Source organism: Mastacembelus armatus, chromosome 17, assembly GCF_900324485.2.
Source record: "Mastacembelus armatus chromosome 17, fMasArm1.2, whole genome shotgun sequence".
Classification (NCBI taxonomy): Eukaryota; Metazoa; Chordata; class Actinopteri; order Synbranchiformes; family Mastacembelidae; genus Mastacembelus; species Mastacembelus armatus.
The window spans coordinates 23,336,672-23,349,841 of record NC_046649.1 but is presented as its reverse complement, the minus strand read 5'-3'; the positions used below and the strand labels follow the sequence as shown (position 1 = coordinate 23,349,841).

Genomic DNA, 13,170 nt, shown 5'->3' with positions numbered 1-13,170 from the left:
CTAAACTGACCATTAATGGATGAATCTAATGTGGAATTAATGTTGAGGTCAAACTGGGTGTTTATTTGCCGCCTCACCTTGTGATGCACATCACCACGGCAACAATGATGGCGATCTGCACAGCTCCAATGATGGCGGCGATGAGAACGTAGTGCAGCTTCTGTCCGCTGGGAACCACGTAGAGGATGTTGAAGTCCTGAGGTTCCTCACACTGAGGACCTTTGTAGCCTGCGTCACACCTGGACACACAGGAAGGAACAACCACACCTGAGACCTGATGACACCTGAGACCTGACCACACCTGTGACCGGACCACACCTGTGACCTGACCACACCTGTGACCTGACCACACCTGAGACCTGACCACACCTGAGACCTGACCACACCTGTGACCTGACCACACCTGTGACCTGACCACACCTGTGACCTGATCACACCTGACCACACCTGACCACACCTGTGACCTGACCACACCTGTTACCTGATCACACCTGTGACCTGACCACACCTGTGCCCTGACCACACCTGTGACCTGACCACACCTGTGACCTGACCACACCTGACACCTGATCACACCTGTGACCTGACCACACCTGACACCTGACCACACCTGTGACCTGACCACACCTGAGACCTGACCACACCTGAGACCTGATCACACCTGTGACCTGACCACACCTGTGACCTGACCTGACCACACCTGACACCTGACCACACCTGTGACCGGACCACACCTGTGACCTGACCACACCTGTGACCTGATCACACCTGACCACACCTGACCACACCTGTGACCTGACCACACCTGTTACCTGATCACACCTGTGACCGGACCACACCTGTGACCTGACCACACCTGTGACCTGACCACACCTGTGACCTGACCACACCTGTGACCTGACCACACCTGTGACCTGACCACACCTGTGACCTGACCACACCTGAGACCTGACCACACCTGAGACCTGACCACACCTGTGACCGGACCACACCTGTGACCTGACCACACCTGTGACCTGATCACACCTGACCACACCTGACCACACCTGTGACCTGACCACACCTGTTACCTGATCACACCTGTGACCTGACCACACCTGTGCCCTGACCACACCTGTGACCTGACCACACCTGTGACCTGACCACACCTGACACCTGATCACACCTGTGACCTGACCACACCTGACACCTGACCACACCTGTGACCTGACCACACCTGAGACCTGACCACACCTGAGACCTGACCACACCTGTGACCTGACCACACCTGTGACCTGACCACACCTGTGACCTGACCTGACCACACCTGACACCTGACCACACCTGTGACCTGACCACACCTGTGACCTGACCACACCTGTGACCTGACCACACCTGTGCCCTGACCACACCTGTGACCTGACCACACCTGACACCTGATCACACCTGTGACCTGACCACACCTGACACCTGACCACACCTGTGACCTGACCACACCTGAGACCTGACCACACCTGAGACCTGATCACACCTGTGACCTGACCACACCTGACCACACCTGTGACCTGACCACATCTGACACCTGACCACACCTGACACCTGACCACACCTGTGACCTGACCACACCTGTGACCTGACCACACCTGACACCTGACCACACCTGTGACCTGACCACACCTGTGACCTGACCACACCTGTGACCTGACCTGACCACACCTGTGACCAGACCATACCTGTGACCTGACCACACCTGTGACCTGACCTGACCACACCTGACACCTGACCACACCTGTGACCAGACCACACCTGTGACCTGACCTGACCACACCTGACACCTGACCACACCTGTGACCTGACCACACCTGTGACCTGACCACACCTGTGACCTGACCACACCTGAGACCTGACCACACCTGTGCCCTGACCATCACCAGATGAATGTGATCAATATTCTGTTGCAGTCTTCCTGATGGCTGTTTAAGGATCTTCCCACAACAAAAATCACCAAATGTATCATAAGTGAAAACTGTTAAAATGAAGCAAAACATCTTTCGCCAGCAGCACTAACGGTGACGTTCATGCTAGTAGCTGAAGTAGTAACAGACCTGCAGGTGGCCATGTTGTATTTGATCTCACATTTCCCGTGAACACAGAAGCCGGCGTTGCTGTCGCCGCAGGGGATCGGCATCCCGGCGTAGAAACCGTCGCCGTGGTCCAGACCTGTGGTTTCTGAACGACACCAGAGGGCAATCAGCCGCTGCAGACAGGTGCTAATCATAAAATCGTACTTCCTGTTAGGGCTCTGTATCACGATGCTGCAAACATCTGGACAACCTGAAGAAACTATTCAGATCGTTTAGTGAAGCTGTTTGTGATGTTCAACCCTCTTTACACTCACTTCCCATCAGGTAAAAGCCTTTGTGACGATTTTTGATAAGACTTAAACAGTTCTTTGTTCTTTTGTTCAGGTTTCTACAGCCGTGCTTTTCTGTTATAGATTTTTACAGATGTGTCAGAATATGATCAATAAACCAAACAAAACATGACTTATTTTGTTGTTGTTTTTTTTTTAAGGTTCACTTCAATGAAAACCAGTAACTTTGGTAAAATAACAAAACAATGTCATTGTCATTTGTCGTGAGCGGATTAATCTCAAAAAAATACAAATGGTTCTCACATCGAGAGCTGCCTCTCCTCACTATCATTCACTGCAGTAATAAAGAAACACCCACAAACCTCATTCAATTGACTGATATGCAAAAATCCACATTAACATGAAAAAGGCTTTTACTGACAAAGGGCTTCACAGTTCACTGTCACATTTATGAATACAGCTGTGAAAATGATGTTTAATCAAATGTCAAGAAAATAAGAGATTATGAAGAACAGCTTCAGTTGTTCCAACCCTGGTCTCTGAGTTGAAGTAAAAAATGAACCCAGCTGAGTTTGGTTTCAAGAACTTATGGGCTTTTCCTCAGCGAAGAAACAGGATCATCACTAACATGATGCTGAGTTAGTGACACTGTAATTATAGATTCAACAGACGTGTCACTCTGACAACACTTTCCTACAAAACGTCCCCGAGAGGAAAACATCAGTGATGATGATTGACTGGAGGGCCTGTGTTTAGCTGCTTTTCTTGTCTGATGATTATAGTGTCACGGAAAAGATGAGAGGAAATCCAGCAGCACCTCCACCTCCTCCACCTCCTCCACCTCCTCCAAGCCTGCTCATGTCTCGTTTTGGTTCCACACTCGCCGCTTTTCAGCCAAATTCACATGACACACAAGCACATAACGCTCAGCTTTGACTGTGATGATTAATGAGCTGAATATCATGACATATGACTCAATCTTTTACAAACAGTGATGAAAAACCTCAGCATCACTGTTTTCATACAAACAGTTTCAAATGTAAAGCTGCTGATTTCTGTGTTTTTGTGATTTTCCACAAGTCCCATCCAGGAATGAGGCGTATGTTCACACCGCTGCAGTTTCTTCATCACCAAAAATATGAGGCTCGTCTTTTTTTTATGGACAACAATGAAGGTCTACGGCACAGACCTAGAGGCTAAACCAACATCTGCATCCTGCAACGCTGCAAATCGGCCTCGTTCCTCTGATCTGGTCGTTGAGTGTTGACAAAGTACGGCGTCACACAGTGCCCAGGCTCAGAGAGCAGCATACTCTCATTATTCTCAGTACCAGCAGACAAACAGAGCTGTCCCCGCTCTGCTCCCCTGTGAGGACAGCACCGACTATAAGGACATTTTCATTAACTTCTCCCCTGCAGCAGGTTCAGACTCAGGTGAACAGGCTGCTGAAAGGACGTTTCTCCATCAGCTGCATTGAAGGCAGCACAGTGTGGTTATATAATGCAAAAGAAAATGCACATGGCAGCCTTCAGTCAGTTTGTGTTGCTCTGGGCTCCAAACTGAATTCTCTCTCCAACCAGGGAGGATGGAAAATAGTTCCACACATTCATCCTTATATCAGGATTAGTCGCAATAACTTTGAGCCTCAGAGTTTAATTTATCAGGTCAACGTTAAGTTTATAAGAAAACCACTGCTCTTACTCGCTATTGCAGTGTTTAAATGGAGTTAGTTGAATTATATGATAAAGAGATTTAGGACTGAGTTGTGGCTCTGAATGATTCTCGGGTCTGGCTTGAAAAAGGTTCCTAATAATAATAATCTTCTTCTTCTCCTTTCGGCTGCTCCCTTCAGGGGTCGCCACAGAGAATCAGCCGCCTCCATGTGCAAAACTAACGTCTCCACACTCAGCTGTACTTTGTATATTAGCATGCTAACATGCTAAACCAAGTGAATGAACACTCCTGCTAAACGTCAACGTGTTAGCGCTGTTACTGTTAGCATTTAGCTCCAAGCAGAACCGTCAGGGTGAATTTCTGTCAGGTTGGTTGCTCTTGGTGAGTCCAGCAGCAGCATCTGTATGAAGAACGTTTTTGTCAGACCAGCGTGTTTGAGCTTCTCATCAGGGTCAAAACACGTCGGCCTGACATTAAAGTCGACCTTTACACCATGAAAGCTGCTGGAGTTTTAATCTCTGTGAACTCTGTCCTTTCCCACGCACCTGGAAACAGGTAGAGCTGTGCCAGAAACCCGTGGTGATGTCCGACACAGCTCCTGTTTGCAGATCTGTGTATTTTTATTCTTTCTGTTCGTGGTCGAACTGCAGCTCTCTCTCTCTCTCTCTCTCTGTCAACACATTTGCAGTCGACTTGTTTCAGTTAACTGTATTTTTATCTCCACACTGTTGTCAAATGAATCATACTGACCTTTGACCCTTTTCAGTGATGTCATTGATGGAAATTATGGATAAAACTTTTAATAAATTTAACATCATCTCATCTGAATCAAAACCTTCTTACCTAAGACGTTTACTTTGAAAGGACTGTTGTCGTCTTTCTTCCCCACTTTGTCTTTGTCAGCTGTGGAGGAAACAGATGGACAGAGTCAGACAGAGGGTTCTCCTTTGTCTACTTCAGTCAGAAGAACCTGAGGAGCAAAGACCTGAACAGATTTCAGGGTTTGAGTCCAGGTGTTGAGTTTTGTGTGTGACCATGTGACTTCCTGAGTGCTGCTTCTGTTGACACGTGTTTGCTCGTCAGGCAGTGCAGGATGTCTGAAGGTGTTTACTGTCTGAGTGGAGGAGGTGACGGGTGAGTCTGAGTCTTTCTGTGTGTTTGTGTGGCATCATCCAGCACAAACACACAGATAAACCAACAGAGCGGCTGTGGGTCTGCTGTGTTCTCATTTTTCTGTCCACAGGCTTCATGTCTTTGTGCTGTCTGCAGACACATCATCCATTTGTAATATGTCATCATTCCTGAAGGAGGAGCCACGCCTCCCTCCATCCATCCATCCATCCCACCCATCCATCCATCCATCCATCCATCAGTCCTTCATACATCGGAGCCTTGAATCTGCAGCTTCAGCCTGATTCCTTTCAATCTGCTGCTGCTGATCAGCCTCGTCTCTCTGTATTTTCTGACCTTTTGATAACGAAGATGATCTTCAGCTGCTTGTGTCTTTCTGCTAGAAGCTTTTTTTATTTTCCGCTGGATTTTCTTTTCTTTCATCAGGTCTGTTATGAACATGCAGATCAAAGTGTTGGGTGATAGATATCACAATAAAGATCTAAATGATCGACTTGTGTTTTGGGGAAAAACGGCTTTAAACTTTTTAACCTGGCAAAATAAACATGTGTTTTGTCTCTGCTGACATCCAGCCCTGTGGATTTGGTTTTCGTTGTGAATCAAAGTGTTGACCTGAAGCCCTGAGGAGACAGCAGATCAGGAGAGGGGGCAGGTGCTCTTCACCCCAGGGTGCTACACACCCATGTACCCACCAGTCCCTAAGCCAATCAGACGCTCGGTCACCACCTTAAAGCCACAACCGCTGACAAGAAATCTAATAAATCCTGCCAGGACTCCGACCCCCACGAGCCCCGAGCGCGTCTCCAGAAAGACGCCACACTGTGACTCAAGGTGAGTCCATCAGACTAAGTCAGACAAATGTGAGGACGTGTCGAGGCTGGAGCAGAAAACAATCAGACAGCAAACTGACTGCAGATCAGCTTTATATCTGTGTCTGCAAACAGAAAAACATCCTTCAGTGACGCAGCCTGAGTAGCTCTGCTGTGTTTTTAGATAGAACAGCCAATATATGTCTGTCCACGCCTCAGAAACCTGGTTCGTCTGTGTTTCCTGTGCGTCAGGTGAAAGTCAGGTAAGAAGGTGTGGAAACAAGCTGCATGCTTGGTTAGTGGGTTAATTGAAAACACTGGTGATTAGACGCATTAATTTGTCCGACACGGTTTCAGTAATGAGGCTGATTTATGGCCGAGATCAAACGGTCACAGTCGTGCAGGCAGCAGAGCTCAGTCCTGCTTTTCCCTGCAGAAGACCAGGTTAACGTGGACTAAAGACCCCGTCTACTGCAGGTGGACGAGTCCAGCAGCGACACGAGCAGCTGAGGAAAATAACTAAGTACATGTACTCAAGTACTGAGGTATTTGTACTCAACTTGAGTATTTCCGTTCTCTACTACTTCATACAGTACTTCACTCCATCCATTACCTACAGCTTCTCCTTTCAGGGGCGGATTTAAAACCTTCAGCAGGTGCAGCAGCTACATCACGATTGGCTGGATGCTGTTCATGGTAAAGAGGGTCTTACCGGGGCACCTGCCCAGGTGTTTGACGTCGATCTGCTCCTGCTTCATGCACGACGCCTCTCGCACCAGGCACGGGTTGTTGTAGGAGTTTCCATCGGTGGCGCACACCGGGTTTTCATTGTGACCGCTGCAGTCGATGTTACAGATGCACCTGAGGGGAGAGTCCAGGGAGAATCACACATCAGCACAAAATCATTAACTTGCTAATGAAGACGCAGCTCATTGGTTCTCCACGGTGTGCTGATAATAAGAACAGCTTTTAATAGCTGTGAAAAATTCATGCAGGGCAGGAGTCACACTTTCAGATTCATTCAAACACTTATACTCAAATAATCTTCATTTCCCAAACATCTCATCATCGCAATTTTCACCAAGGTCACAACCCGCTCTACGTGGAGACACTCGCACAGGACGTGTTTAAAAAGACTTTTATTTTGACATCCCACTGTATTTGGTTTCAACCTTTTTAGGGAAATATCACAGAGACTCTGTGTGTGATGGTTCAAAAGGAAATACCCTGATCTGACTGTAGAAATATACGCAACACAACTTTATTTGGAACCCAGTCGGTTTATTAGGAACCCCTGTGTCGGACGCAGTCGGTTTATTAGGAACCCCTGTGTCGGACCCAGTCGGTTTATTAGGAACCCCTGTGTCGGACGGAGTCGGTTTATTAGGAACCCCTGTGTCGGACCCAGTCGGTTTATTAGGAACCCCTGTGTCGGACCCAGTTGGTAAATGTAGTAGTAAATCAATAAATCAGTAGTAAAATCCTCCTTCATGAAGGTGATAATGTTGTGGAGGCTGGTGCTGCTGCTGGACTGGACTCTGTCATGTTTCAGGTGTTTTGTCCACTGGCTGTATATCAGCGAGGCTAAATAAAGACTCTCAGTATATCTCTGTGTAGAGTCTGTTACTGTGGGCAAACAGGTCGCTGAGGTTTTACTCTACAGCCACATGTGAACAGCTGAGTCATGGAGGAGGGTTTATTAGTTTTTGAAGTCGAGAAGGTCTCACAACACTTTTTGCTTCCATTTGTGAGGAAAGGTTATTTATTTAAAACAGGGACCAAGCACTGATTTAATGTCTTCGTGCCGAAGGCCAAGCTCAAAATAAACGACTCACACATACGCTGTTGTTGTTTCCATGGTTCCCTGACCTAGAAATATTTTTATCTATACGAAATATTTCTCTCCTCTCAGATGTCATTTTAAAACATCAAGATGCTTGTAATGTAATTTAAGCAATGAGCCGGGAAACATGAATATCTTGCTACACTTCATCAAATCAGAAAACAGAAGAGAATTAAAGCTGCGGTGATGTTTTTGTGTCTGGGAACACTCCTGTCAAAGGTGCCAGTCGTAGTGACACGTGCACAGAGGTCCGTCGCTCTGCAGCTGCACGCTGGTCTATGAAGCACCTGTAACGCCAGCGTTATGGTTCAGTGTCACAGTGCTGTTTCCAGCTGCAGCCGGCAGCTGTTTTCTAACGAGCTGCTGAACACGGTGGAGCATTTAGCTGCTAATGAGCACTGGTCCCTCTGGAGCTGGTGTCCTATTCAGGTGTCTTTCTTTATGAATTACAGTGGAACATACGCCACAGTAAAGGTGTTTTCCACCTTCTGTCTGAGGTATGATGAAGATGTGATGATTTAGTTTAGCCTTCACAGGCCCAGGAACCAAGACCACACCTCATCCAGAGCCTCCACAGTGGAACCAGGTCAGGCCTCTGTGCCTGTGCATCCAGTACCTGAGTGGACCCAGTTTCAGGTGTGGCTCATTGGAGCAGGAAACTGAAGCCAGGTTATTTTAGGAAAATCAGATCTGCAGGTGCTGAACAGGTGAGAACCCTGCTGGACTGTGGAGCACCTACAGATGATTTTAGTTGCTGGGACTTTATTGTTATGATGCAGCTGTTCTCCACCACAGCTGCACGTTAATCTGATCAGATTAACTGATCAGACACGTGATGACCTCTAATGTCAACAGAGATGTGTGGATCTGTGAACTAATCAGGAAAGTGTGGGTCCGAGGCGTCGTATGGTCACACTCACCACACGTCCTCGGAGTCTTCGTCACACTCGGCTCCATATTTACACGTGCTGCACTTGGTGAACTTCTTTCCCACTTCGGAGCCGGAGCCTTCGTCATCTGAAAGAAGAAAACTGTTGGTACTTGGGGCTGTCACTGCCAAAACTGAAGTCAAAGTGTTTTATCAAACCAGAGTCACAGAAGAAAATATTTATATTTACTCTTTTCTACAAACTGTGATAGATTTAATTGGGGAAAGACATTTAGAACCATAACCCTGGAAAAGACACTGACTCTCATAACGGACCAGAACTGAAACTAACTCGTGTTTATTTGTTTTGCAAATAATAACCAGCAGCTTTTTTCAGACAGATTCTTGACACCGTGGATTTTCTGTAATTATTCGTCTGTGACGCATCTGATCTCTTCTAGCATTTTAAATAATCTTTTAATTTAGCCCCCCAGGCCTTTGTGTGTCTGCTACCTGCAACATAATCAGCTTTTATTATTATTGCTTGCACAATTTTTTCCACTACAGTGACTCAGTTTAATTTCCAGCTCACATCAGCCTGCGTTCGTGTGAGCGCCGTTAACGCCAATGACGCCGTTTCCTCTGTCAACACACGACACGGCTCACACACTTTTCTATCAGACACAGCTGAGAGTGTGTGACCAGGCTCCTGGAGCTCGTCGGCCAAGTGGAAACAGAGCCACCCATTATCATCCTATGATATTACTATTATCATCATTACACAGGATGCGTTTAATGTCATCCCGCATGATGGCGTCCATTTCCAGCGCAGAGTGAGTTCTGCAGCAACCGAAACATCAAATATCTCAGATCTGCAGGGATTATTCATGGCTGCCTTTCATCAGGGGAGTCATTGCCATGATTCATCGGGTGTCATTTTGTCAGGTACGAGAGCAAAAGCTCAGAGCTGTCGACGGAACCCAAATTAATCCACAGCAAGTGTAACACCTGTCCTGAAAAAACCTGCACCTGAACTCATCACATCCTGTTTCCACATCAGAAAACGGAGGAGCAGGAGGAAGCACAGTGTGAAACACAATTAGAAAAATGACTGAACAGCACATTTTGACTCTCGACTTAAAGTGACGACACACACGGCATTTAAATGAATAAATAAAACACAATATGAAGACTGTGGTAAATGAATGTGTGTGTGTGTGTGTGTGTGTGTGTGTGTGTGTGTGTGTTGACTCAGTTGGGCCTCAGCGGCTGCGATCGATGGACGAGGATCTGCAGCGGCGGCTCTTTGTGTCTGTGCTGATGCTGCTGCTTTAGACTCCGCCCCCACAGGTGGAGGTTACAGCACCTACAGACCTGACGCATGAGGCCTTTCCAACCAGGCCCCAGTCAACAGGGCCACTGTTTTCTGAGCTGACAGGTGTCGTTGGTCTGGAGACTTCCATCCAAATGTTGAGCATATGTTGTGCACGTCGCACAGATGTGCACGTATTCTAGAGACGAAGAGGGGCGGAGCAGATTCCATGTCTGCTTGCATTTGTACAGGTGGAGAGCTGAGACCTCACTGCTGCATCAGTTTCAGAAACACGGTCGCGTACAGAAGGATATTGTTCCTGGCCACAGGCTGGACCTCATGGACATGGACCTCATGGACAGGGGGTCCAGTTCCTTCAGAAATCCTGAGAAACAACATGTGCTGGGTGTTTTACCTTTGTGAGGCAGTGGATCCTGCACCACCCACCACCTGACAGGGTCCTGACAGGCTAACGGGAGCTAGCATTAGCATTAGCTTCTTAGTCTCTGGGCTGTGGAGACAGAGCAGGTCATAAAGCAGCTGCAGGTCTTCTCACAGTGCAAACTGCTGTGATCTACCATGACAGGTGTTAAACAGATGAGAGTGAATCTTCCTGCAAATACTCAAATACAAACCGCGACCAGGACTTCATCCATTTTGAACTGTGACAGTTTCCTCTGACATTCAGGTCAGAATTTTTCAACCAACCATCCACAACAATTACATAACAGTTGTGAAAGTACGATTCATCTCAGGACAAATAAGAGATAAACTGTGTAGCAGGCAGTAAAAGATCGTCTGGATGGTTAAAAATGTGAAGCCAAAGCTGTTTCTGTGGAAAAGACAGATGTTTTTTACAGCTGCATCGTTTCATCAGGTGGAAATATTCCTCACACCTTCCACTTCACTTCCCCCTAAAAAGTCTGACGTGTGTGGACACCAAGGTCTCTATCAGAATTTCAAACACAGGTCTGTGGGTGTTTATAACACTGGCTGCACAACAAGCTCGGACTGATGATAACATGAAATATTAATATGTCTCTAGACTCGCTGCTGTATTTAATCAAGATGCCAAAGGGAGGACGAGTGTTTTCTAACAGGCATCAGAAACCTTTTATCTGCTCCTTCCAGAGTCTATTTCTGTTTAAAGCAAGAAGACTTCAAAATGCTTTCATGGCACCTCAGACAAATCACAGCTAAAAGCACGAGCGTGGAATCAACTGTCAGCAGCAGTTTGCAGCTTTACGGGAATTAAAATCTTATTGATATAATTATTTCAAACAGTGGCTGAGACACAAAGTGGATCTGCATGGAGCCAGTTCCCTCTACGCGCCCGTCATGATGCTGCGTATTTCACACAAGGACGGACTGAACCGGCCCCCGAAACACCTGGACCCCTGGCCCAGAGTCTGTTTGACTTGACTCTTCACATTTCTTGTTGGAAAGTCAATCGAAGGACATGAAAAACACAAAGTGACACAAAGACGCACGAAACAGCAGCTAATAGCTGCAGGGTGATGGGAAAAAGATGCAAACTGACCTCGAACACAGAACGATGGTGAAGAGATGCATAACACCACAGTCACACACATACTATATATAAACTATGATGCAAACAGAGGATAAGTGCCCACTGTCAGTCTGGGCCTCTTAACTCCTCTGTAGGGGGGTGCAGGGCTCTTTGTGTGTCTGTGCCCAGGGGCCCATTGTCTAATAATCAGTCCCTGATCATGACATGAAACCTGTCAGCTGAGCACAGACTCTTTCCCAGGTGGGCTGTGTTTTCCTTGGCAGCTGTGAGGAAAAACCAACACATTCTCCCCAAACGTCTCAGCTCAAGTCAGGTTTAATAATTTATCTCAGGAGCTCGACCGCCCCGTCGCCTGCGGGGGAATCACCAGCTCATCGACTCCACCCACATGCAGATGGCGGAGATACCGTCCCTCCAGAGGCCGCCTTCAATTAAACCCCCCAGTAGTCACATTAAACAACAAACAGTGTGGTCTGCGCTCACAGATGGTCACAAAATGTCTCTGTTGCCAAATTTGGCAACAGGGCGGCTTTCGGCTCGACTCCCACGAGGCAGAAAGCCAGTTCATCCGGGAGGAGTTAACGCAGACACGTGGCCTTTATTGGAGCAGTTAATATTCAATGAGGGGGGGCAGAGATACAAAGGCAGGCAGAGGAAGAATAAAAGATGCTGCAGGCTCAGAACAAACAGCCCATGTTTGTGGAGGGCAGATAAAGACGGCACTGAAATTGATTTGTGTTTGACTTTCACTCGAAGCAGACGTGAAGCAGGAAATGAAATCTTTAAATAGACCCAAAGAAAAAAAAAGGAAAAGAGACTCACCTTCTCCATCGCCTGAGCCCGAGCCAGGATCTGTGAACACACAAGAGACAACAACCGTCAGTGACGTCTCTGAGCCATTATTCAACACAGCCAGTCAGATGCTAATTACACACATTCTCCTCCCTGTGACCGGGCTGCTCTAATGAACATCTCTCTGCAGCATCACCACATGAAAAATAAAGTTCCTTGGTCTGCAGATATATCAATGCCAAGTCTGGATGCAGTTAGCCTAGCTTAGCATAAAGACTGAAAGCAGGGGGGAAAACTAGCCTGGCTCACAAACCCACCTTTCACTGATTAGTGTCTTTATTTTGGTTTTGTCTAATTGTTTGTAGCTTATTTGTGCTTTTCCACCTCAGACGCTTTGTCTTCAGTGAAACATGTGGACTGGCTGCTGAAGCACCTGACGGCATCAGCGTCGAGCAGCGAGCGTGAGGCTGCACCTGGTCTGTACAGCCATCGTTTTATTTTGCTGTAAGTCTCAGTGTGTGGAGGTTAAACTGCTGCAGACCCATCACAGGCATCTGCTTCTACTCAAACATCAGCTGTAACTGTAGAAAAGCTGACACCACACCTGCCAGCTGTTGATTTAACAGATAAGGGCCTGCAGGTGAAATGTTGCAGCCCCCTCTCTACCGAACAGATCCCTGCTCAGCTGCAGCCCATGATGAGCCCAGAAACCACTTCTCTTCTGTGACAGAAAGGAAATGTTGAACTAGTCCTTTAAATCTTCCAAATCAGTCCAGCTGTTACCGGTGGACAATAAACTGGCGTGATGGACGTGCAGTGTCCGAGGGCTGCAGCAGGACCTTCGGCTCTGCAGTAGA

The 13,170-nt window shown here is 47.2% G+C and overlaps 2 protein-coding genes across 11 annotated transcripts in view; one reads left to right on the top strand and one right to left on the bottom strand.

The window, feature by feature from the left end:
- LOC113134345 (zinc finger protein 62 homolog) overlaps nt 1-13,170 on the top strand; it is a 757,491-nt gene that overhangs the window by 575,695 nt on the left and 168,626 nt on the right. The gene's annotated exons all lie outside the window — the stretch shown is intronic.
- The window catches only part of tmeff1a (transmembrane protein with EGF-like and two follistatin-like domains 1a), a 50,776-nt gene that overhangs the window by 1,379 nt on the left and 36,227 nt on the right, over nt 1-13,170 (bottom strand). Inside the window, exons 4-9 of the mRNA XM_026313767.1 lie at nt 12,344-12,373; nt 8,731-8,827; nt 6,680-6,828; nt 4,871-4,930; nt 2,085-2,208; nt 78-239 (exon numbers count right to left, since the gene is read on the bottom strand). Coding sequence (XP_026169552.1) covers nt 78-239; nt 2,085-2,208; nt 4,871-4,930; nt 6,680-6,828; nt 8,731-8,827; nt 12,344-12,373 — 622 coding nt within the window. The remainder of the gene's footprint in view (nt 1-77; nt 240-2,084; nt 2,209-4,870; nt 4,931-6,679; nt 6,829-8,730; nt 8,828-12,343; nt 12,374-13,170) is intronic.